Consider the following 26528-nt stretch of genomic DNA (forward strand, 5'->3'; position numbering starts at 1 on the left):
ACATGGAGGCTGCACATCCTCCAACAGCCCAAATCCCCCTCTGTTCATGTCTGTTTGCTCAGAAGGAAAGTGAGAATTTTTTTAGTTGCCTTCAGAGTAACCTGGTCTTTCTAGACTTCTGGGCGGGGAGGAGACCACAATGGCCATAACCCCAGAAGACTATAGCCTTAGTTATAAGTCTCCTGGCACCTTGTTTTGAGAAGACTTTCTTACTAAATGTGTAGGTAAAACAGAAAGACCCTTAAGTTGGTTTTTCAAACACACCTGCCCAGCATTGATATTTTCCCAAGGGAGGTTATTTTAGTTAACCTGACATGTCACAGAGCTGGTTCCAAAAGCGGGATCAGTCTGAGTGGCCTAATTTTTTGGAATCTTAGTCAACACGCAAAGCTCGGAAGACCCTGGGGGTTCTGTGGCTACTGTACTACCCTAAGTAGTTCAGTCTGATTGAGGAAAGGCCCTTTTAAAAGGATGGTTTTGAGAAGCTTGCAGGAGCAAACATGTAGGTTTGAGGACTCATGATCCTAAACTCTCATTGGGCCCACTCATAAAAGGATGTGAAAAATGAATTATACACACAATTTAGACTTCAAGATGATTCCTTCATGCATCTAAGTCTGGCATCCAAGGGATCTTTCTGGAACTATTTATCCCACGGTGGGCTTAATTTTCCACCTCATTTTGCAAACCTACCCAACAAATGTGCTTATCTTCTATGCTTCACACCAGTTCTCAACTTCAGTAGGGCAAGAAAATCCTTCAGCAACTTTCCCCAATCATCTCATTTCAGTTTGGCACATTTCCAGTTTAGTGTCAAATTGGCTAACCTCTTAATTTTCAGACAGAATGCCATGCACTGTTGAAAGAGCCACAAAGGCACAAATGCCTGTCACTTAAAGCAGACCTTTTTTTGTCAAGGACAAGATAGTAAATATTTTCAGCTTTGTGGGCCACATGGTTTCTGTTGCAGCTCCTCAACTCTGCCACATAAATGAATGAGCGTGGCTGTGTTCCAATAAAACTTTATTTACAAAAACAGGTGACAGAACAGAGATGGCTGGATGTTGAATTGTATCTTCTTTAAACAACCCAGGATATAAAAATTGAACCTGCTAAATGAGGAAATGTTTATTCGATTTGAGGAAAGATATGCTTCGTAATTCCATTAATATAGCAATTGTTCTAGTCTCCTGGAAATATATCTGGATTAAAAAGAAAAACAAAACAGGAATTAATTTAAGCGTGACTTTTAGAACCAGAGTTGGGTATCTAAGTCTTTGCCAGCATTTGAATTCTTTGTAATTCTTTTTTTTTTTTTTCCTGTGCCTTTCAAAATGTATGATGGCTCCTTTCAATAATAGCACCCTTCTTTTTGTTATTGTAACATTTTAAAGAATTCTTGCTTGTGTTAACTGATCTGGGTTCTAAAGGATTGAATTGTTCTATCACTGGCTGTTAAATGCAAGGGTTTTGACTGTGATAATCTCTGCCAAGTCCTTTTGGGGAAGGAAACGGGAAGTTTCAATTGATAAATGTGACTTCCTTCTTGCTTGGAAGACCCAAACTAAGATATGTAAACAACCGTGACACAGTATTTGAAGCCTATAAAAAGAATCCTTCCCTAAGTGTGCATCCCACAGTATTTTACTGGTATAACCTAATTTTGCGATGTTTTCTTTGCACCAGGTAGAAATACTTTAATGTTAATTGACATGAGGTTATTCTTAAATTGAAACAAATATTAACCTGAAGGCACCTAGGATATAAAGATGGAGGAAGCCGAATAATAATTATGTTCACAAATTCACTCTAATCTCAAGCAACCTATGATTTTCCCTTTCAAATGGCATGAAAGAGCAGCACAAAATTCACAGCTTTGATCTTTTTCTGCTCAACAGAAGAAGTACCGTCAGCATCCAGATGCTTTGAAGTTTACCAGTATTAAAGACACTCCGGAGATGGTCCAGGCCAGAATTAGTTATACCCAAGCAGTGGATGTAAGTGATAATATATATACATTATGACTCTAAGAGTGGGCTCTTCTTTCAACACTGCGATTGAAGCTGAGGGGTTCTTGCCTTGCTCCTTCTGTTTTTCTAAGGATGAAGGAACTTCTTGTCCTTTGCAGAGGCACACCTTAGCGGGGGGGGGGGGGGCTTCCTCATTAGGATGCAAATGGGGTGTTACTGCTCTTTGGATGCCAAGTGGGGCTCCACCACCCCACTGCCCCCATGCTCTCCTTTCTTCCCATTTGCGTGTCTTCAAGATTTGTCTGTGGTGGGGACTTTTCCCCTGTCCTTTTTGTTTTGAAGTGTTGTTTTCAGAACTGGAATTTTTGGGGCCAAAATTCTTGGTAATTGGCAGACTCAGCCCTGCTACGGTGCCTTGGGACCCAGGGGCAGAAATTCTTGCTCTCTGAATTCCCCTAAAGACTTTGAAAATGATTTGGGTCTTGTGTACATAAGACTAACTTTGAAGTCATTTCCCATATTCCCTTTATAATGTGAAACTGAGATCTGGCCTTTTGCCCTCACGGCACAGCGTTCGTTGGAGACTAAATTAAACCATGAGATCCTATAAAAACTCACTTTAGGACTAGGATTAACCACTTTTGGCTGATTCTACTGAGAGAGGCCCACAGATCTTTGTGCAGGGCAGACATGCCTTATAAATATCTTCAAACCATTCAACTTGCCACAAGGAAAATTCACAAATCTTGATGGGAGAGGAGTTTCAAGATTATCTCTCTTGCTTCCCAATTGAATAAATTATTCTGGGGGTGCCTTATTCAACAGGCACTTGGAAATGTCCTGAGTGTCTGTCAGAATATGTTATGAGATTATTTACACACTTACGGGTTTAGGAATTTATAATTTCTTGACGAGCAGCCCATCAGAAGCGCACTGAATTCTGAGAAACACAGATGGTCAAACAAGAACTTTTGTATGAAGGAAAACAACACCTGCTTCTTCCTTACCCTAACCAACTCTAGGGGGCACTGCTGTGATACGGAGAAACTTGGACGCACTAATAAGATTTAGGATGGAAAAGCCTGGTTTAGAAACTTTCTCTGGTGGCTGATGCCAACTTCATGTGTTGTCACTACGAGGATGTCATGAGCTCAAATCAGAGTTCCGGGTGAATAGCACCCCAGACCCACCGAGTAGACATTTATTAGCACAAGAATCCTTGAAATGGGGGAAGGGAACAGGGATCGAAGTCGGTCCAGGGCAAACCTCACCTGGAGAAGAGCCATCTCTCATGCTTCTGAATTTTGATGCCCTCTCATGGTTTATAGGGAATAACAAAATTACTAAGGGTTAACTAGATCTCATGTTCTGCTGACCTGTGTCAGCAGATGCTACAAGTGGAGAGTGTTCACTGAGAGGCAAGTTTCAGCCTGCCATGTTCTGAGCTGGAGGGCTCAGGAGGGGATGAGGTCCGCGTCACCGTGCTGGCTGTGAGATCTCGGTAGAGGTACCCAGCATCCTGTCTCTACGGGGAGGGGGCAGCCGCCCCACCTTTGTCCCCGGGAGTGCGACTTGGCTGATGGCTGCATGGAGGAGCCTCCTGGATCTAATACAAAACCTCTCTTCGTCCACAGAGGTTATACAGGGAACAAGGAGAAAACATAAAGCATCATTACACTCAGACAGCCGACCTCCCTGAAGTCCTGCTTGCCAAGCTGAATGCCATGAATATCAGTGAGGTGAGGCTGATGGAGGGGGCACTGGTTTTAATTACAGGAGATCAGGCGACCTGGATGGTGCACAACAGCCTGGGCTCAGAGGGGCCCGGAGCCTAGTTTAATGCTCTGCTGTCACCATCTTGAAATTTGTCATAGTTTTGAACAAGGGTCCCCACATATTCATTGGCACGGAGCTCTGCAGAATAGGTAGGCCGTCCTGCAGAAGAGTCAAGCTCATTTACAAGAAGGAGACTGGGAAAACTGCCTTAGTACAAAGGGCATTTGTACCAAGGGACTGAAATACGGGAGCATCAGAATATAGGCAAGTGTATCCAGCGGCTATGCCAAGGAGAGGCGCTTCCCTCCTGTGAACTTGATCAGCAACCACCCCCCTGGCATTTCCTGTTCTTTGACAGAGACAGTTGAGTTTTGTGAATGTTACATAAAGAACTCTGCACACTCAGCCTTCTACCTGCTGCTTCTACTCAGCTTGCTGTTCAGAGAAATCTGGGTCTGTCTGACTCCAAAGAGTACCCCCCAAGAGGCTCTCCCTCCCATGGGTGGACACGAGGCAGGATCCAACTCTTGGTGTTTGCTAAGACATGGTGATATCAAACTCCACCTGGGTGGGGGTGGGGGCGGGGTGGGAGAAAACCCAACAACAAAGCAGATCCCCATTTGGGTAATGAGAATTTCAGAACCACCAGATCACATGAAGGTCTTTATTTGTTCACATCTTCTCAACAGACACGTTATAAGGAATCCTGGAGCAAACTTCGGGACGGGGGCTATAAGCTGAGATTGGATGCCATTCCGTTCCAGGTGGCAAAGGCTTCCGGTGAAATCATAAGTGATGTGAGCATCCACCTCCATTACTGTGTCAATGTTTAATACTAACCAATTTTTACTCCTTTTGCCCCTCACCCCTGCCTTCTTTTGCCTGTGGATACTATCCTCTGCTTTCCCAAATGACTGTGTTAGGGCAATCGGATAACGACCAGCGAGAAAGAACAATCCAGACAACAACAAAAAAAAATCCCCGAGCCCGGGTACAAAGCCCAATGCCGGACTGTAAGTCCGGACCCCGGGCAGATGAAATGCACCCTCCGCCAGGCGCTTTCCTAAAGCAAGTCCGCGGGCAGAGACTGTTAACAATGCACCCACCTTCCTCCAGCGTGGGCCGCCCAAGTGCTAACGCGTCCTGCCACTTCATATCCAGCCCTTTAGTCATTGGGAGTCTTGCATATGAAAGAATAGGCCTTTTGACGACTCCCGCGCGTTTTCTTTTAACTCACCTAGTCACTGTCAAAAGAACAAAACATTTTCGCCCAATACCCACCTCTCCCATTCCGTGTCCCTTGTCCCCGAGCTGTTACTCTCTCCCGCTCTCTTTCCCTTTAGTACAAATACAAAGAGGCATTTGAGAAAATGAAAGGGCAGATGCTTGGCTCCCGGAGCTTGGAAGACGATCTCAGCCTCGCACATTCAGTGTATGCGAACTCGCTGCAGAGCGAAGTAAGTGGGAGAAAATGCGGTGGAGCTGGGCCCCCCCCCCCCCCCGCCCTCTGCCTAATGATGCCCAGCCAGCTTATGTCCTTGGTCCTTCTGGTTGTGGTCACTGGTCCTGTCCTGACTGACTCTGTGTCATTGTTAGGTCACTTGGCTCCTCTGGGCTTCAGCTTCTTCCTTCATCAAAAGAGAGTTTGAGCTAGTTGGCCTCTTAGCTCCCTTCAGGGTTGGGCATTCTATGATTTGACTAGTGGCCACAAATGGGGGCCTGTGGGTTAGATGTGCACAGCAGAGGTGCTCTGTTTGGTCTGTAGAGCGAATTAATTGCAAACCTTTAAAAATGGAAATTTTCACGTAAAAGTTTTAGACTTCTGGCCAGAAGCTGGGCCTGGATCCCTCAAGGCTAGAGTTGAAGTGGACTGCTGAGAGTCCACTGAGAAGGAATCTATGCTCCCCTGGTCATGCAGCCACCCCCTCCTCCCCCACTTCCTGCTTTACCTCCTGGTGCTACTTGTCTGGCCCCTGGAACCATCTGGGTTTGCAGCCCTTGAGTTCGACCCCCTGGATGTTGGCACAAGCGTGTACACACTGTCCCCTGGCACGCATGTGAGTTGGCTAATGGTGGTGGTAAAACCTAGTATGTGCCCACTGTGTCACAGAGGACTAAGCACTTTTACACACTGCATCTCACTTGACCGTTGAACTATCTCTAGGAACGTCATTGTCTTATCCAGCCTGGTTTGCTGATAAGAAAGCCTAGACTCTGAGTGCTTCAGTCCCTTGTCTCAGCTCAGCTAGAAAAGTGGACATGGAGCCAGCCCTCCATTTCATGCTCTTTCCACAGCTTCACACGTTCTCTGCCATCTTGTTCTCTGCCTCAGTTTCCCCATTTCTAACATTCCCCCCCCGCCTTCTGTGCTGGGGTGCTGACCTGAGTGTGGGGTTGGACATGAATTGTCCTTGGCTTTATGCTGGGTGTCAGGGGAGGATTCATGGAGATGGGAGCAGGAGGTTAGGGAGGGGTGGCTGGAGCTTTGGGAAGGATGGAGTAGGTGGTGATTATGCATCGGAGTTCCAAGAAAGCCCGGACTGAACTTTGCCGACCTTCCAACAGCTTCTCTGTGCACTGCAGTGGAGTTTGTGGTCTGGAATGGGCCTTTCTTTTCTTCCCTCAGCATGCATGTTGGGCTCTTGGGAACACCCATCCCTCAGAACTGGCCCCACTGCTGCTGGCCTCCAGATTTCTTAGGAGGTCATCTGGTGCTTTGAAGAAGCTCTTCATAAACTCACCCAAGTAGAATCCCCGGTGTCTAAAATCTGAACTTGAGAGGGTGATGGGGAGAAACTCTGGTGGGCAGGGCATAGGTTAGCCATGTAGCTTCTGGTCTCTGGAAAATGAGAAGATTTAGCTAAAGACTCGAGCAAGGGCATCACTGGCATTATGTCTGTCTCTTGAACTTCTGTGTTATCCCCAACTGGGGAGGCATAGGCCATCATCATCCGAATCATGATGACCTCCAGGAGCTGGGGGTGGTGAGTGTCGGGCCCAGGAGATAAGTCCTGCTTCTGAAGCCAGTCCCTGCAGGAAGGGAGCACTGGACCCGCCAGGAACGTCTCCCCGGCTTACCTGGGACAACTGTATCGCCGCTGCTCTCCCTGATGGCCCCTGTGCAAATGGTGGCTTTGAAATAGCCGCTGTTGATCTGTCTGCCCCTCTAGGTGAATTACAAGAAAGGCTTTGAACTCTCAAAGGCACACTTCCATCTGCCGTTGGACATGGTAACCTTGGTGCATGCCAAGAAGGCTCAGAGCCTGGCCAGCGACCAAGACTACAGACACCCGCTCCCCCAGTACACTTCCTTGGCTGAAGACCTGAGGCTCAGCTGCGCCAAGAAAGCTCATAAGTTGCAGAGCGAGGTAAGGAGACCCGGCCTCTCTCTCGGGGCTCTGTCAGCTCAGATTTGACCACGAGGCAGGGACCTGCAAGCTCCTGTTGGTGCCGTGGGGGGCTCTGGAGGTGAGAAATCCTAAACCCGGGTTTTCTTCAGAAGCCCTGCCCGGTGTTCCTGCCCAGCACGATTATACAGATCTAACAACAGCAGGAAACGTTTACTGTTTCTAAGCATTACGTTTTCATGCATGATCTCATTTAAACCTCAAAAGAACCCTATGTCAATAGTCTTTACCCTATTTTATGGAGACATTACAGTGAGGCTCAAAGAAGGAAAATACGTAGCTTGCCCGAGATCACAACTATCAGTGAGAAAGTGGGGCTGACACTTGAACTTAGTGTCTGATCACGATGCCTTCGGTTCACAGTTTTGCATGTTCAAGATTGCCAGTGGCTTTGCCTCTGGCCTCAGTGGGACTGGGGGTTCTTTATGGTGCTTTGTACATTGCCAGGCTGCCCATTTTCTGCAGTAGGCCATGCTCTGTTCGAAGAGGGTGGGGTCAGAGTGGACCCACTTAAAGCAGAAGAGAGTGTCCAGAGGAGGGCAGGACATCGGGCCCCAGAGATGCTTCCTGGGTCCCTACAAGGAGTTGTGGAGGCCTTGATGGGCCTCCCACGTGCATTTTGAGCTCATGCCGCCTGTTTGCTGAAGCAGGTGGCCCGGGAGTGTTGGGAAGCATTGAGGATTTCCTTACTCCCGAAGAGAGCCTGGATGTCTCCCTTTAACAGGCAGCGGTGTCCTGTTCGGTACTCCCCTTTTTTCCCAGCTTACTGGGTTTCCGTGCGATGGGGTTTGCAACTAACGGGCTGGGATTGGAGGGCAAAACACTGACAAAGCCTGTTCCCTGGTCTGACGGGGCCTGGAAGCAGAGGGGTGCTCAGATCTGGGTTTGTCGTCTGTTCGAATCTGCTGCCTGTGCACAGTGTTTACTGGATGACATGAACTGTCAGGAGCCCCAGAGCAGCTGCAGGAACGAGGGAGCTGCCACGCTCAGCTCCGGGCCCGTGTGTCGCCTGAGTGGAGCCCTCGCCTGCCCTGCCTCTCATCGTGATAGCAGTTGGAAGGCAGAATGCCCAGGGGGGCATGTTGGTGGCAGCAGGGGCGTGAATTTGGGGACCCTTTAAACTGTCAGCCCAAATCACTCAGGTACACGCACTCCCCCCTACTCGTGATAGACTCAGACAGGCCTGTGCCAGATGATTCTGGATTCATTTATTAGTTCTTTCTTAAGCCATGATTAATTAACGTTACCCTCTGCTGCTGGGTTTTGTTTTAGAAGACCTATTAAACCATCATTTCCACATTTGCCCCAAGACAACTGACTTCCTAACCACAATCCGCTCCAGCGTTTATTTTCTGAGAGCCCACGTTAAGATAAAAACCCACCTCTCATCCCTCTGTAGCTCCTGAGACAAGTGACAGTAGAAAATCTTTTGTCCTGACCTACGTTTTTGTTCCCCCAATGAACATTTACTGAGAGGCGCTGTGTGTGCGCTGAGGATGATCTCTCTGCAGAGACTTGGCGTGGCCTTGTGTTCTAATTATGATGTTGTCCTGCCGTGGGTCCTCGGGCGTCTCTTTGCTTCCTTGTCCTGTGAGTTTGGCTTTTCTGATGCCTTGTGTTGTTTCTCACAGAATCTGTACCGGTCAGACCTGAACTTTATGCGAGGCGTTCCCTGCATCATTCCAGGCACATTGGAGATTGAAGGGAGAAAGAAAGCGTCTGAACTCATCAGTGAGGTAACCGGGGACCCTGGACGGACGGGTGATGGGTGTCAGCCTATTTCCACGGCAGAAGTACCTCCCCAGCACTCAGCTTGCTGCTCACTGCTAGAGCGAGCTAGATGTTCAACTTAACAATGGCGACTCACAGCATTACCTCTTGCCGGGCCCTTCTTCTTACTAGATTCTCCATTCAGATTGGATGCCATTTAAGACAGCTTTGCAAATACCAAGCCGGTTCTTCTGTGAACCCATAAGAATTATTCATTGGCTCATAAGATCTGCTTTCCTAGGGTACAATGACAAGAAGGCAGGCCTTGGAGATCAACAGATGGGGAGACTGAAATTCTAGGCCAGCACTCATTTGCTGTGTGACCTCCAGCCTGTCACCTGCCCTCTCTGAGTCTCAACTTCTTAATCAGTCAAATGGGGGTGCTCCTACCTCTCTCATTTAGTTTTTAGGGGATTGACATGAATAATCTAAGCAACCGTGCTTCTCTGGTGGCTGGGAAATGATTGTTATAAGCTTGGTGATAATTTCATGGTAAAAATACAGAAGTCTAGGATTCTAAGCTCTTTGAACGCCTGAGGAAACTTACTTACACCTGCAAGGGCTCTGGGACTTCCACTCGCTGTAGATGCAAGGACAGGAGGGCATGATGGAAGGCACTGGAAATATCAGGTGGGCTCACACATTGATAAGCTGGGGAAAAAGGGGAGTACCGAACAGGACGCCGCTGAGAAACAGGTGCTCTGAGAAAACAGGACTGGCCTCACCGTGGGAGTTTAGATTGAACTTTGTGCTTTCCTTTTCCAGTGAAATCTCAAAAGAGAGTGGTTTCTGAACCTGGTGGTGCCTCAGAATCCTCTCTGGAACTTTAAAAAAACACAGAGGCCTGGGCCCACGGACAGTTGACTGAATCCTGGTCTCCAGGGTGGGATGCAGGCATTATGTATTTTTTTAAGCTGCGCAGTTGTTTCTGGGATACCCCCAAAGCTGAGGACCTCTGGGTCTCCCTTGAGCAAAGGTCAGGAGCAAAATGTGGATTTCAATAGTCACATTCACAGAGGCCGCAAGAGCAGGTGTCAGACTGGGTTCTGGGGGATGGACTAGCAGCTGCAAAGTGAGGTTTTATAACTAGCACTTATAGAGCTTGTTCTGCTTCTGGTTTTATGCCTTATCAAGTCGTCTTCTTCCCTCAGAGTAAATACCGTCAGCATCCCCAGTCATTCAAGTACACAGCTGTGACAGACACTCCCAGCCTCCTTCATGCAAAACTCAGCAACCAGATTACCAATGAGGTAAAATCGGATGGCTTTGGAATGGGCTTTTAAAAAACTGCTAGATTGTTCAAAATATGCTTGAATATTTGTGGGATTGGGGCTGGGGAAAAACACACGTGTTTACATGGAATTCTGGAAAGAAAAGAACGTCCTATATGGAATGTAAACATTTTCCAGAAGGAAGGAAGTCCTAGTTGGAAATCAGGTTTAGTCTCTAGTCCCACGGGCAGTCACAGACCAGCAGCACAAGTATCCAAACCTCGGGCCCCACCCCAGACCCACTGAATCCACAAGGTCATTGAGCAGGATCCTCACAGGTTTCCTCTGCGTGTTGAAGTTGAGAAGTACTGATCCATCGTTCATCTGTTCCTTCTAGGTGCACACTGGCTAACTGCATTTATACGGTCGTTCTGATGATTAGTAGAGGGAGGATGTGTGGTTACCCAGGGGTGGTTATGTAGTATGGTGTTTGTCAGCCTTCTGGAATTTCTGCCTCCTCCCCTCACCTGCTGTTTGCTCACTTCATTTAATCATCTCTAACGAAGGGGCATAGAGGGGAAGGAATCTCATGACATCAGCCCCTTTGGTTCTACTTTTTAGTGGCTCTCTTGCAAGTTTGAAATAGAAATTGAGCTTGGCAGAGAATTAAATTTGGCATCGTCCTTAGTTTTAAAAATTCTACTTCTGACTCTTTTAGAAGTCAGTTGAGAGTTGGCTATTTATACAGTGAGGTTCCACTCTCACCGTCAAAAAGTAAGACACAGCAGCTTGGGATAAGAAAGCTCCCAAGGGCTTGTGTAGCGATGTTCTCAATTTTAAATTCCTCTGGAGCCTTTCCTGCCTGCTGTGTGAGCCGGATGCTGTGGGGTAACAGTGCCTTTTATGGTGGCCTCTGGCCTCGGAGAACTCACCAGCCACAGACCCATTTCTGATCATGAGAACAGGTGTTTCCAGAACTGGCTGAGGCCTCCCAGGGCAACACTGGCATGAGTTCATTCATGGGAGGAGCCGGGGCTTTAGTAAAGGGTGCAGAACAGGGCTTGGGAGCCTCTTTTCTACCAACCAGAGCTTCTCCTAAATTTCCCAGATCTTAGTATTTGTTGTCTCTACACCATATCCTCAAGGGAAAAGCCTACAATGAGAAGAACCTTAATGACGTTCCTAAATGTGCTTTCTTTCCTTGGCCTATTGTTGAGTAAAGTGTAGAGGAAGGAAAAAAAAAGAACACATTTTTCTTTACCCATCTTAGGTTCTCAGTGGGGAATCTGTCACCAAAGACAGATTAACAAAAGTATATGAGTTTATTTAATATGAGTTTTACATGATATGGGAACCTTCATAAGGAGACGAAGACCAGAAGAAATGGTTAAACATGAACGTTTTTGTACGAGGTTTGATGAAGAGTAGAAAGTCATGGGAAGATGTGATAGAGCTAAGAACAGGGGTGCACTTAGCAAGGTCTGTTCCCTCAGCTTCCTCTCAGCAGCCCTTGGTCTTCGGCGATAAGGATGCTCGTTTCCTCTGGGTGTAGGGAGGGCACCTCTCATAGGAGACTCTTATGACCTGCGTCAGGAGAGGAGAGGAGGAAGAGTTCTTCTAACACCTGCTGCGTCTCACATTCCTTCAGCTTAAAGGACTCAGGACGCCAAGGTGCCATATTTTGGGGTAACCTGTTCTGAGCCCCGTCAAAAGCAACTTGCAATTCCTTACATATTCCTTTTATATCACTCAATTTGACTCATGAGAGACTGTCTTTATTGAGAGAAAGATCTTCCCCAAGGCAGAAGGTGTACCCATGACACGGCGAGGGGCCTTCCGCAAACCTACTTCCCACTTGCAAACGAGGGACCTCCCGCATTGCAGAAACACACAGCGTTGTCTCCTTGCTTGTTCTTTCTTCTCTTTTACCCAGCGCCTCTATAAAGCAGCCGGAGAGGATGAGATGCACCGGTACACAGTGACCCTGGGGCTGCCCGAGTTTGTCCGAGCGAAAACAAATGCAGTCAATCTGAGTGACGTAAGCCTTTCTTGTTGCTGAGGCTCAGACAGGCTCCAAAGCTGCGTATATCTGTGGCTGTGATGGGACCTCCCACTGACACTTCTGGGGTTCCCAGAAACTTAAAAAAAAAAAAATGTCTTTTCGATGCTCTCGGTAAATATGCCTTTTCCCAAGTGTGTGGTGTCCAAATGCGTCAGCACGCACTACAGCGTATGGGCTGATGAGATTGTCTTTGCAAAAGAGAGAGCTTTTGCTCATCAGAAATTGATTCTGGAACCCTGTACTACAAATGAAAGGGGTAGCCTTTGTTCGCCGATTCATGTAATTTTTTTTTAAAGAAGATCTACATGTGTTCCTACTGCAGGCAAAATACCAGGAGTCTTGGCGTAATCTCCGTGCTCAAGGCTACAAGCTGACAATAGACGCTCTCCCCTTCCAGGCTGCTCGCATCTCTGGAGATATAGCCAGTGATGTGAGTTGAATGATATGACCTTCCATCTTGCCTAATTTCTGTTAACTTCATGTAAAACAATGTCTACGGCTGATTTTCCTGAATTAAAGCAAATCTATCACCCTGTGAGACAGGATGTCACCTGCAGAATATATTAGTTAGAAATGAGATTCTTTGACGGAGGGAGGGAAAGAAAGGCTCTGTTAATCAGAGGCTAAATTCAGGCAAAGGTCTCCAGCAGGAAAGAGACGACAATTTCTTTCTAATTGCAGTGTCTGGGCCATAATCCGCCCCCCCCCCCCCCCCCGCCGGTAACATGTGCACTGCCCAGCTTCACCTGGAATTCGAAAGAGAACTCGCTATAGAAATCATAACCCAGCCCTAACACATCTCCCTCTTGTCTCTCTGTAGTCTCACACATGGGTGTGAGGATTTGCTAGCTGTGTTTCAGCCACTCTGTTGATAGCGTCATAGCTTTGGGACATGAAGGTGACTTTCTCTTTCCCACAAACAAATCACAGAAAATGTGGACTTCAAATAAATGGATCCTGTCTTTTGGGTTTCATGTTTTGCCAAGTACGCACGGTTAAAGCACAAGTTTCTCTTTTACCTTTTTTGATAAATTCCTTTTGGCCATAGGACATGTTAAGGGGAGTGGGGCCCCTTCTTTGGTTCTGAGGATCTGGTTTTAATTAGATAGGAAGAATGGAGCGATGTTTTAATTGTTCATCCCCCAGGGAGGAAGCACGCTCTCAGGCCAACCTCGCTGTGGTTTTTCTTATAATCATCACCCCCTCGAGTAAGAACAGGTGACTTTTCTAGGGTCTGCAGTGAAAACGCGCAGGTGGAATTTAAGCAGGCCGAACGCTGGCCCCTGATGGTGGTCCTCCCTTGCAGTTTCTCTACAGACATGATTTTGTGAAGGAGCGAGGCAGGCTGATCGGGGCCCGGAGCGTGAGCGATGACCCCCGGCTCCAGCACTGCTGGCAGGTGGGTCAGCTGCAGAGCGAGCTTCAGTACAGGCGGAGGGCGGCCAGCAGCCACGCCCAGTGCCACCTGCCCTTGGACATGGTGCATCTGGTCCACGCCAGGAAGGCCCAGGCCCTCGCCAGCGACCATGACTACAGGACACAGTGCCACGAGTTCACGGCTCTGCCGGAGGACCTGAAGATGTCCTGGGCCAAGAGAGCTCATGCCCTGCAGAGTGAGGTAGGGCGCCTTCGGGCTGCACACTAGCCCCTGACCTTCCTCTTCCCACCAAGACTGGGTGTAAGTCTCTGCTTCTTCCTTAGCCTTTCCGACACCCCCCCACCTCCCCAACCAAGACTTGTTGGGTCTCTATGTTAGGTCATCTAGGTTGGAATCAATCACCTAACAACTGTTTCTTGAGCACCTACTATGTACCAGGCACCATTACAGGCCCTGGGCAAACCACAGTCAACAAGAGTCAAAAAACTGCTGTGCTCGTGGGGCTTCCACTACATGGGAGGGAGACAGAATGTGGAAGTAGGATATGTAGTATGTCCGATGGTGACACATGTTGTGGAGACAGACAAAGCATGGCAGTGGGGAGGTGTGAAGGTGTGTGTGGACCTGCACATGTGCAATTATAAATTGGGGGTGGGGTCCGGGCAGTTGCCACTGAAAAGACGACATTTGAGCAAAGACCAAAGTTGATGAAGGAAGGAGATAGCACTCCAGCCAACAGAATAGCAAATCCAAAGGCCAAGTCCCTGAGCTGGAGGAGCCTCAGCTTATTTGAGTGGGTGAGTGAGGAGGACGTGGTCCGGAGTGGGGTCTGAGAGCGCTTGCGGGCTGGATGCTGTGCAGCAGGGTGAAGGTCATGACCAGAAAACAGCAGATCCAATCATGGCTGACGCTGACCGACTGTCATTACTGTCCCTCCTGCTATAATGCCATGAGGTGGGGACAGTGGTGACCCATCTTTTACAGATGAGGTCACGCAGGAGACGCCCAGGCAGCACTGGTCCCAGAACCCACGATCTCACCCATCTTGCTTTTGGGAAGGGAGCTCAAGGCAGTGGAGTCATGCTTCCTACAACCCTGGTGTAGACACAGACTCAGAAGGGAGAGGTCCTCACCCAGGCAAGGGCACCAAGCAGGTTGGTGGGGAGCCCCTCCCACACATGCTGGAGTCAGTCCCATCCCCCTCCACTCCTCAGCTTCCTCTACCGGGACGTGCTAACTACGACAGTGTGGGCGTGATCAGCACGTATGAACGTGCTAATGACACAGTGTGGACGTGGTCAGCACTATGAACGTGCTAACGACACGCGTGGGCGTGGTCAGCACGTATGAACGTGCTAACGACACGCGTGGGCGTGGTCAGCACGTATGAACGTGCTAACGACACAGCGTGGGCGTGGTCAGCACGTATGAACGTGCTAACGACACAGTGTGGGCGTGGTCAGCACGTATGAACGTGCTAACGACACGCGTGGGCGTGGTCAGCACGTATGAAGCACGTGCTGTGCGCTGTCGCTGTGCCACGAGGTCTTGCACACGTTGTCTCTCTAGGCCTCCGAGCAGCCCCACGAGGAAGGAACTCTCACTTTAGAACACAGCCCGTGGGACTGTTGTCACATTAACCCTTCCCATCCGTATCAGGGTTTCTGAACTCCAGCGCCCTGGATGTCCGGGCTGGAGAATTCTTTGTTGTGAGCCCCGCCCTGTGCCTTGCAGCCTCCCTGGCCTCTACCCAGGAGATGCCAATGGTGCCGCCCTCCCCCGGGGCGACCATCAAAATGTCTCTAAATGTGGCCACATGTACCTGGGGGACAGCATTGCACCCAGTGGAGCACCCAGCTGGCAGTTGAGGACTGGTCTACATGAAGCACCCAGCGTGGTGCGTGGTCCATAGAAACATGCCAGTAAGAGTTGGCTGTTTGGATTGTTCTCTACACCGAGCCTGTCGATTCTGGTTGTCTTGAGGGCTACGACTGCTCTTAGGTTGAGTTATATGGCACAGGCAGAATATTATAAACACATAAGTGGGGGTTCCTTATGAGTCAGTGTGGTCGTGGTTTAATGATCACCTAACTATTCATCACAATTTGCTGGAAGAACAACATCACAGGGTTCAGGAGTAAGTCTAGTGTGGAGCAGGGGGAACTCATTGGGCCCCATACAGAGGAGTAGTTACCAAGGTGCTCGCCCTTGTTCCACTGGAAAGGCCTTCCATTTGCTAGATGGCCAGCCTGCCACCTGCAAGAATAGCTCATGGCCTGACCCTCTTGTCAGGGGGCCGTTCCTGGGAGGGGAAGGGGGAAAGAAACCTCTGGGGTGGGGCAGATCTCAGAGGGAGATACACAGATCATCTGGGAGAGGCGAGGGGGAGCTGAGCCGGGAGCCCGAAGATGTTCTTTGGAAGCCCCACTTTGTCACATACTGGGTGTGTGTCCTCGAGCTGTCCCTTCACTTTCTAGGCCTCCATCCATCCAACAGAAGAGCAAAGAGGGTTGATTTGATTGGTGACCTCAGATTTCAGCGTTTGTGGATAGATGTTTATAAGATGGTGGTGTCAATATATTATCAGATTTTTTTTTTTTTACTAAGTGAGGGAATAAAAACTAAATACTACCTCAAGCTACCATTTATATCACAGTTTTTTTTTTCTGAAAAGAAAGCATATTTTAGCACTAAAACAAGTAGGAAGAACAATCTAAAAGAGGACTTTCTAAGAAATGGTGGTTGGCACTCTGAAATGGACATTTTATGGGATAGGATATGTATTAATATTTTGAATGCTGAGAAACTGTTGCTTAATTTTTTAAATCACCATATTGTGCTTCATGCATTGCTTTATAGACTTGAAGTTTGTTAATTTGGGGGGTGTGGATTCCAAGATGCTATGAACAGAGGACGCCCCATAATGTCTGGCTGGTTCTGAGGCTTCAGTTTTCTTGTGGTCGTTATTGAAAATCTAATTTCATGTGGTTATGTTGTATTGAAAAAGGAACAAAGGCTCCATGTGTGTTCACTCGATTCAGCAGAGGCTGGGGGAGGAATAGCACCCTTGGCCTGCAGCTGCTTCTCCTGCCCTCTCCTACCCAGGCCAGAAAGAAAGCTGTGGGTTGGGCTGGAGGAAGCCAAGAGGTGCTCACCCCTAGGGCAAAGGTCTCAGGCTGTGATCGCTCAAGCCATGCATGGGTTGTGCTTGCCTCTGGAACATATCTGAGACACAACACTCTGCCCAGGGAATGCTCTACCGTGAATGGCCATGATCTTGCACAGGGGCTGTGGGGAGTCCTGAAAAGCACCTGCAGGGACTGTCAAGGGGACAGCCCTGACCCCACATTTTACAGCTGCATGACCTTGGGTAGACTCTGTAAGCTCTCTGAGCCTCCATTTCCCCATCAGAAACAAGAACAATAACAATAGCTAAAATGTATGGAATGTTTATTCTGGACCGGGCATTTGCTTCAATATTTTGCACAAACTATCTCATTTAGTATCTAGGTACATATTGACATGACTCCCAGTTTTATAGATGTGGCGACTAAAGCACCTATGATCTTTTTTTTAAAAAATATTTTATTTTATTTATTTGAGAGAGTGAGAGTGAGAGAGAGAGCACAAGAAGGGGTAGGGTCAGAGGGAGGAGCAGACTCCCTGCTGAGCAGGGAGCCCGTTGGGGGACTCGATCCTGGGACTCAGGGATCATGACCTGAGCCAAAGGTAGTCGCTTAACCAACTGAGCCACCCAGGCGCCCTTAAAGCACCTATGATCTTAAGTAACTTGCCCAGGGTCACAGGCTGGCGGGGAAATGACTTGCTCTAGACCCCACCACAAGTCAGAGGCGAAGCTGGGCTCTGGTCTCTGGACTCCTGGTTTGGTGCTCTTTGGCTCCCCCCGGTGGCTGGATTAGGAACCCAGGTGCTCTGGCTCCTAAGGGTTCTCTTAAGGACCGTCTGTCTGGTACACCCAGAGGACAGCTGCCCATGGCTCTTCTGAGAATCTGAACAGTCCCTTGAACACCACCATTGTTCTGCAGACAGGTATAGGAACCCCGCCTTTGCAGCGTGGCGTGAACCCTGCATGAGATGAGTCTAAAGCAAACCACACCCTCTGCAAGAGGGCGATTATAAAGATTCTCATTAATATGACAAATATACCTCCTCCCCTGGTCTCCTCCGGGTCCAGTTGTTGACACTGGTGGAAATTGGGGACCCAAAACTGCAGCCTGTGCTCCAAAACGGGGGTGCCGGGAAACCCCACGTATGAATCTGAAGGTGGCCTCCAGGTTGTAATCCGTGCAAGGGAAAGCAGCAAGACTGCCATCTGGGGAAGCCAGGTGCAGTTGGGCAGCATGAGAGGTCTCTTATTATCTTAGAATCCTTCTTCAAAACCATCTTTGGGTAGCTGATCTTCTCGGCTCCCCTCCTCTCTCCCCCTCTTTCATCATGAAGTCCGGGGCAGGTGTGTTGTTTTTAGGGTCTGCGTGAATAGTCAAGCCTGGCCTGGGAGCTGAAATATCAAGAGACAATCCATTTATAAGAGAGTCTGAGGCCCAGTCAGATCTTTGGGGAACCTGCATCTTGCTTTCTGACTTCCCTGCGATTGTACTGTTCAGCTCAACAAAAGGCAAGTTGAAAGAGTGCTCCCCACTTCATCTTGCGTATGAAAGGAGCAAGGCCCGGCTGTGAAGAGGCCCTGTAGGATTATTCTCTCTAACTTAGAAATTTATCCAATTTTCTCTGTTCTTTATCAGAGTGGAAGGCAAAAGCTTTGCCGGTGTAGACCGAAAGATCGCGGCATACAAAGCAATCTTACTGACATGGGGTTTTGAAACCTGCTCCTGAACCTGAGTGACGCCTCCCTTCACCAGTCGGAAGGCAGAGTGGAATTTGCACAGGGGCATTAACCAGCAGACAGTAGATCAGAAACGGACCCTCTTTGAGGCCAGCTGTGAGGGATGCTGTGAATCCTGAAATGAAAGGAAACTAAAAAGGCCAGAAGACTGGTTTCTGGAGTGATATTTTGCGTTACAGCAGAGCTTATATCTAAATTAGAGAAACGCTATCAACTTCGTTTAGATCCAGATTTTAGATTTCCTTAGCGAGTCCTTTTCCACCCTTAAAAATGCCTCATTTCCATAAAGAGAAGGAAGAAAAGCATTCCTGTGACTGTCTCGTCCTAGGTAATGGTGGGCAGATCGTGGAATGGTAATAAGATTTAACGTTTTAGGAGACTCCTAATCAGACCCATTGTCCTACTCACTGCTTAGGATTTTCTCCCAGGAATGCTGCTGCAGTTCTAATCTTCTGAGTCCTTAAAATGAAGAAAATGCATAAGGCCCAGCCCATCTTTGTGATATAAGCAAATCCTGAGCCAACAGTAGGAAGGGGAGGTAAATCCAGGCACAAAAAAGTTAAAATGGCTCACATGCTGTAGGCTGGTTGTATCTAAGTGTGTGTGGTTCTTAGAGTCCTGCTGGCATGGTCTCTGCCCCCTTGCTCCCACCCCACTCCCCCCGCCACCAGACAAAACCAGATCCAACGCATCAAGTGACCTTTGCTCCCAAGGCCTCTCAGGTGTTCTCATGAGAACAGAAGGGTTGTCATGAACTTCAGCTATCACAGAGAGAAACTGAGTCACATTTTGGTGAAGCGATTTGCTCTGAGCCCCAGCAGGTCTGACCCAGAACTCTGGGCCCTTTGATCACCTGAAGGTGGGTAAAACTGTTCTATTTAGGCAGGCAGGCAGGTAGTCGCCTCACTGCCAGAAGGAAACAGAATAATCCAGGCTGATGCCTGGGCTTGGGTGTAGATCTCCACTCTTTAAGCGATCGTGTGCCTCCATTACCTTGGCTTCTAACCTTGCCCATTCACAGGTGGGGCCTGCTTGGATCTTCTGCATGATCCATTATTTAATTCCTGGCGGAGTGCACAGACTCACACAGTTTGACTTAATGATATGCACAGTGCTCTCCGAATGAAGACGATGGCGTGTTACGGTGAAGATGAATACAAATGCTATTACAAATCAAGCACCTTGAAATAACCCGACAGTCACTGGCACTCTGTTGGTAAAAACCAATGATCTTCTTTCCACAGTTTCGCTACAAGTCAGACCTGATGGGCATGAAGGGGACAGGATGGCTGACACTGAGCTCCCCACAGCTGGAGAGTGCAAAGAAGGCTGGAGAACTCATCAGCGAGGTACCACTCACCCAACTCTGTCATAAATGCAACCTGGTATTTATTTCCTCCTGAAGAGGGAAACTGCTTATGGGGTGGAAACCCCAAGAGGGCCCCATGGCCACTGGACCCCCACCATTTTTCCTAGTCTTTTGCAACCCAATCACAAGACAAAACAAGATTTCCCTCCAAATGAGTTCACTTGCTGGGGAGTTAAAGTCATGTTCCAGACTGGGCAATGAGAGACAGATGATGCACTAGAAGATTCTCAGTTGGTACATCAGGTAGTTATGAGCTAAGCTGGCCCACTGTTTTCTTGGCGGCAGAATTTTGCCATCCACCTACAGAGTTTATGCAGAGTGTCCACTGTCTGGGGTTTTCTGATTTCAGATGGCATTATACATTGCAGAGGGATGGTTACCTTTACCGAACTGCCCACCATATTGGTGGCCTGGAGATTCTGCCCTGGGGAAGAATCTCCTCGAGGGTGGTGCTGCCTTCTTCCATCTCTTAGTAGCCAGACTTACTTGGACAGGGTCTAAGGACATTGATGCTGAGTCCTTCCCTCTACTGAATTCCTTTATTGTGATATGCCTTGGAATAGTGCAGGAGAGTAAATATTTGTAAAATACTCCTTATCACAGAAGCAGCTTGGAGCCCTGTGAAGTACCCACCAAGAAGAGAGACTTGTTTTCCAGTAGTGTCATTAGCACACCTGGTACTGAGTAGGTCGGGTGAAGCTGCATTCAGAAAAATGCATGGTATTCAACTGTTTCGTGGGAATCTGTGTCTTTCTCTTACAGACCAAATACCGTAAGAAACCAGATAGTATCAAGTTCACCACAGTGGTTGACTCCCCAGACCTGGTTCATGCCAAGAACAGCTACATGCACTGCAATGAGGTGGGTATGTTTTCATCACCAACCCAGGAGCGGGTGCCCAGGAGTGGGTAGTACTGCTCAGTACTCAGTGCTTAAGAGCACGGGCTTGGGTTAGATGCGTACTACCTGGGTGATTTAGGGCCAGTTACTTGCTCTCTCCTAACCTCCATTCCCTTATTTGAAAGGAGGGCAATGATAGAGCCATTTCATAAGATTAAGTGAGTTAAATGAGAATTAAATAAATAAATGTATGTGAAGTTTTAGCAAGTATGGGGAATGTAGTAAGTCCTCAATTTATGGTTGGTTATTATGGTTTGGTTCATAATTATATTATGGTTTGATTCATAATTGTAACAATATTAATACTGCATATTATTGATGATCTTTTACTAAACACTAGATGAGATACATCTTAATTATTGATAGATGGTAATGGAATTAAAAGCTGAACATAACCCAGTTAGAAAAAAAAAAGAACAGTTATATTAAAAGCTTTTTTCTGCTTCTACTCTCTCTGTATGATTTAGCCTCATTTCTTCTCTCTTATATTTATTTCGAAGTATAGGAAGTTAAATATTTTTTCTCTGACCTCGTCAAGGGATTTGATTTTGCACACACAGTGACAAAGCCGACCCCTGGTCACACAGAGTCCAAATATACCGACAGGTTCACGTTTGCGAAGCCCAAATTGAATTTGGAAAAGGATCAGAATATTCAATACTATATTTTCCTCTCTAAAAGTAGATGAGACTCCATCCCTTCCTAAAATTCTTTGCAACTCTTAGATCACTGCTCTCAAAATAGCAACTAAGAGAAAGCTTGAGTTTTAAAATTGTGTCTTCCTGGGACCCAGGTAGACTCTGAAAACTTTAATTTTCTGAAAACATATGAAGTCCTTTTAGGATTAAAAAAAAAAAGACTTATTAGCGCTTGTGTCTTTTTATTATTCCTATTCACATCAAGCAATAAGGGCATTAAGACATCTCAGTACTAGCAGAAAGCTTGAACAATGCTCAATTGCAAAGATTCTCGAAAGAGCCCCGCACCTTATACTGTTTGTAAAACCACACAGGTGTGGCCAGCTGGGATGTTGGTTTGGGGCGCATTTGGAGCAGATCTTGATAAATATTTTAAACGGGGTCTCCTTACCACCAGCCAACCCTACCTGACTCTGGGCATGTGGGCCCCCTCTGTCAGATGGTGGGTTCTGGAGGGATGCTCTCCGAGTGCAGGGCTGGGTTCTGCTCCCACGGCGGGCACCCGGTGGGGAGGGGCACCCTGCTTCTCACCCATAATCTCAGCCAGCCCCCGTTCTGCATTTACCGTGAGCCTGTCTCCCCCACAGCGTCTGTACAGGTTGGGGGATGCGGAATCCCTGCACAGATACACACCGATCTCTGACCACCCCGATTTCGCCAGAGCCCGGCTCAACGCGCTGCATCTGAGTGACGTAAGTGAAGTGATGCTTTGTGCGGTACGCACCTCCTGCAATTGTATCTACACCCAGACTGGACTGTATTTGTTGGGGGGAGAAAAGTCCCAGGAAGGAGGACTTGAGACAGGAAGAACGCAGGACCGAGAGTGAGACAGACCGCATGTGGGACTCTGAGCCACTTCCCTCGCTGGGCCTCAGTTTCCCCAACTGGAAAATGGGATGGAGCTGGGCGGACCAATGCCTGTGGTTCCTTCCGGCTTGAAGATTCTGTTTCTGGGCGTGACGGCCAAGACTGCAGTCAGGTGCTCCCCCGGCCCTGGCAGGTGTAGACACCTGCTCCGTTTCTTTCCTGGACACGTCTCCTCAGTCCCCAGAGCAGGGTGACTTTGGAGGCACGGTGGCACTTTCTCGCCGCACAATTGTCGTCCATCGGGTACAAACACGAGCGGCTCCTTTGTGCGTGAGGCGGTGGCCTCCACACTTCTTTTTCCCTTAGATGTCTGCCCTTTGCGTGCATAACCAAGATGCTGTTTCCTAAACCCGGGCTTGTTGTTAGCGGGGGTTGGAGGCCCCCGGTTGTAATAGAATAGGCTGCCGCTCGGCCAGCAAAGCTGTGATCCAGGGATAACAGGTAGGCAGGCGGCAGAATCAAAAGCCGCTGTCAGATCAGAATCACACAGGCTGAGTGTGTCGGCCTGGGGCCGCGCGGGGCCTCCCAGAGTCCGGCCATTCTTCCCTCCCTGGCCTGGCCATTGTATCCTGGGGCTCCGTGCAGATCAGCAGCTGCTCCCGCGCACCCCAGAGGTGGCCGCCTCGCAGGGGTCGGCGAGAGGCGCCTTCTAGTTAGCGTGTGTATTAGTTTGTTGCGTTTGTAAAGCCCTGTGGGATCCCACGCAGTGAATGCGATGGTGCTTTGTAAATATGAGTTATTATGACCATTTGAGGCTTTTGAGGGATGTGCAGGCGATAATTTTAGAAGAGCAGCTCGGGTGGGCTGACCTCCATCTGGGGGAAGTGGGACCTCCCCCTCAACAGAGCTGGGACAAAACATCCATCGTATTAGTGCTTCGAGGATGGGGGAAGGCCGGGCCTCCATGGGCCGCGTGATTGGAGGCTCAGAGCCCTGAAAACTGGGGTAAAGCTGCCAGTCCATTTGGGGCCCAGCTGAAGGAGGACGGCCACCCCAGGCTGGTGACAGAGCATCTTTTGGCTCACGAGGGATGCCAGTCTGCAGAGTCCCAGAGCTGAAATTAGCCGCTGGGGCATGCGGATATGGAGAACTCATGAACCTCTTTTGAAAGAGCACTTCTTCGGGGGCGTGGAGAATGCACACAATTGGATCAAGTGCTCTGTGAGGAAGATGTGGAGGGAAAGTGACCTTCCTGGGCAAAGAAAGCCATTGAGATGTGTAAGGCAGCCGAAATAACTAAAAATCAAATGACTCTAATGTGTGAGGATGAGGACAAAACTGCACCCACTGTGATAAAGAAGAGGAACGCCCAGGGTTCCAAATCAAAGAGCCTACGGAATCTAAAGTCTCCCAGTGGCAAGGCAGAAACCTCAACAGAATAAAAAAAACTCAGGGAGGAAGTGATCACAATCAAGCAAATAGTATACAGGGAGAAGGAGCGGGAGAAAGGGGAGCCGGCGCCTTGGAGAGAACCCCAATTTCAGCCACGCTCGCTAGGTGACCCTCCGTCATAGAGGCTCAGAAGCTGGGGTGCATTGGACCCCAGAGTGGGGTGACGTCAGAGTTTGGTGCTGAGGAAAGTTTGGCGCCCTTACCTAGCCCAGATCCAGTGTGGAGGCCCTTTGTAGGAAGGGGCCAACTGTCCCCTTCCCAGGGGATGCTAAGGGCTTGGACTCTATTTGCTGTATATACTGCTATTTGTGGGGCCACCATATCAGGGAGCGTAATGCTGAAGGTGATGGTCGCTCTGTCATTATCTGAATGTTTCTCCCCGTCTACCGATCCCTCCGTCCTGCCTGTTCCACTCGGTGGTGACCCAGTAAATGGAATCCTTGGGGCCATTTGTGGCCCATCAATTAGGCGATTACTCCAACGATTATTGACTCTGTATTTCTAGGCCCCTGAACACAGCAGGTATTTGGCTCGTGGTTGGTGGCATTGGATGTTGGAGTTGGAGGCGATGATGAAGGTGAAGGTGATGGATGGCAGTACGTAACAATGTGGAGCTCTGCCGTGCCTGGCTCCTTCTCATGGGCCCCTCTGGTTCCAGGCCCAGTTGCGCAGTGGTGCGAGGCACTTCACTTTTTTATCTGCCATCCCTCCTTTGCTTAGTCCCCTCAATGCCCTATAGAACGGGGCCTCGGCCATGACCTCTGTTTCCAAGTGACAAAAGCAAGGTTCTTCCAGGGCCTCCTGACCTGCTGTGGCTCTTGGAGTGAGTGAGCCGCCGACTCGGTCTGGGGCTGTCACTTTGTCGTCTGCTGCCGATGTGCCTCACCCGCTGTGTCCCTTCTCTGTGGCTGGATAAAGGACAGCCCTCCACTGGGATCTCCAGATGCCTCCTTTCATGGAGCCATTCCCTTATGCTGAAAAAAAAATATTAGCTACATGAAGGCCTGGGAGATTTTGATGCTCTCTCGGGTATGTGGGTCTACCTGAGGACCAAGAGGATGTGATTACAGACTCCCGGAGGCTGTGCGAGAACACCTTCAAAAGGGAAAAAATGAAAGAGGAAGATGTGAAATACACGGGTCAGGAACTCAGTCAGGTTCTTGGCAATCAATTTAATTCAGGTGAAGGCTCTTCCCTCCGTGTGGGCACCAGGGCTGTGCCTATGGGAGGCGGCTCGCTTCATAGTGCTGGTGTGACACAGCTTTAGAAGTAGCCGAGGGGCCCCCGGGGCGTCGTTGGAGCTAACAAACTCATGGGTGCCAGGACCCAAGGAAGAGTGCTTTCAGCATGAGGGAAGAAGCAGAGTTCTTGAACTTCGAGTTCTGGCATCTAGAAGCTGCAAACCCGAGGCACTGAAAATGAATGCAAAGACAGGAAGGAGTGGGGGGGTGGCCTCTGGTCCCAACAGAATATAGCAAAGGAGCCAGACTCACAGACCACAGGCCCATCAGAGCAGGGTCTGATGCTCAGGCCAGGAGCTTAGAGCTGAGCCCTTCGTGGCCAGCCCCACTAGTCCCAGAGCTTGGGGAGGTCCTCGGGACAGGTGTGGGGCCATGGCTCTGTCCTTGGACACCTGCAGGGCGGAGGGTATGCATTCATTCCTGCTCAGAACTAACAACATGCCAGGTGTGGAGTTCTCACTCCCTGCTCACTCATTTCTCTGTTTTCCCCATCTAGAAAGCCTACAGAAACTCTTGGGAACAGACGCGGGCTGGCGGCTATGACTTCAGGCTGGATGCCATCCCATTCCAGACCGCCCGGGCGTCCAGGGAGATCGCCAGTGACGTAAGACCTCACGCTCTCACTCCCTCTCTCACTTGTGGGTTTGACTGCTTTTCCCCGTTCTGTTGAAAAGCAAACCACCAGGAACACAAACTGAACAAGTATTTCAAATGAAATTAAAAATAGGCCTTATTTTCTAGAACCTTAGCCAGAAATTTCAGATTGGGGAGGACACTCTTAAAAGTTGACATATGTGTACCTAGAAGTGAACTAACATTTGACTGATGTGTCAATCCACAATAAAGGGACTTCTAGCTGAAGTGCAGTGTGACAGGGTAGAAAGAGATTGAGCTTTTTCTTTAGATTGATTTTGAGTCCAAATCCTGGCTCAGTCGCTTAGGACGCGGCCATGTGGTCTTGGGCAAGTTGCTTACATCCTCTGAATGCAGATTTCTACATCTGTGAAATAGGGATATAATTTTCATCTCCTAGGATCGATGGAGGACTGAAAACAAAATGGTTTACAGTGTTGTGCAAATAACAGGTGTTCAAAACATGGCAGCCATTTTTATGGAAGAAGAAGGTAGATCACGGATCACTCATGAATACCTTGTATCTGCCCACAATCAGTCCAGAAATCAAGAGCAGGCATTTAGAAACATTTTTAGCAACTAGCCATTGTGACAACAAAGCCCATGCCCAGTGGACTCGTCTGGAGCAGGGCTGGTTTGGGTGTTACCACTACGTACTAATCAGATGCAGTAGAACCACCTGTGGGACTTTGATGGATTGGAAATTTAAAAAGCAAAACAAAATTAATCTGATCCTTCCCTAGAGATGGTTTGAGGAACCCTGGACGGGGCCCCTGTAAGCCGGGAAGAATCAAAGGAAGAGTGGCTGCTGAGAGAGGCTCTTCCTGTTGGATTATTCATTACAGCAGCCTTAATACTCATAGTCGCCACTCGGTGGGCATGAACCTGAAGCTCAGCCCCCATCTCGCTGAATCCTCTCCGTGTCCCGTGGGGTGGAGGCTCGTTCTCCCATTTTATCAGGAGGGGAAACTGAGGCTCAGAGAGACTCAG

At 48.7% G+C, this 26528-nt stretch overlaps 1 protein-coding gene across 4 annotated transcripts in view; it reads left to right on the top strand.

Moving 5' to 3' along the window:
- NRAP (nebulin related anchoring protein) overlaps positions 1 to 26528 on the top strand; it is a 70821-nt gene that overhangs the window by 41946 nt on the left and 2347 nt on the right. For all 4 annotated transcript variants that reach the window (XM_036106215.2, XM_036106216.2, XM_078077098.1 and 1 more), the window contains 14 exons: positions 1899 to 1997; positions 3605 to 3709; positions 4436 to 4543; positions 5090 to 5203; positions 6917 to 7114; positions 8785 to 8889; positions 10075 to 10173; positions 12068 to 12172; positions 12519 to 12626; positions 13503 to 13814; positions 19683 to 19787; positions 20570 to 20668; positions 21993 to 22097; positions 25402 to 25509. In XM_036106215.2, the coding sequence (XP_035962108.2) occupies positions 1899 to 1997; positions 3605 to 3709; positions 4436 to 4543; positions 5090 to 5203; positions 6917 to 7114; positions 8785 to 8889; positions 10075 to 10173; positions 12068 to 12172; positions 12519 to 12626; positions 13503 to 13814; positions 19683 to 19787; positions 20570 to 20668; positions 21993 to 22097; positions 25402 to 25509 (1770 nt within the window). The remainder of the gene's footprint in view (positions 1 to 1898; positions 1998 to 3604; positions 3710 to 4435; positions 4544 to 5089; positions 5204 to 6916; positions 7115 to 8784; positions 8890 to 10074; positions 10174 to 12067; positions 12173 to 12518; positions 12627 to 13502; positions 13815 to 19682; positions 19788 to 20569; positions 20669 to 21992; positions 22098 to 25401; positions 25510 to 26528) is intronic.

Source organism: Halichoerus grypus, chromosome 7, assembly GCF_964656455.1.
Source record: "Halichoerus grypus chromosome 7, mHalGry1.hap1.1, whole genome shotgun sequence".
NCBI classification, from domain to species: domain Eukaryota; kingdom Metazoa; phylum Chordata; class Mammalia; order Carnivora; family Phocidae; genus Halichoerus; species Halichoerus grypus.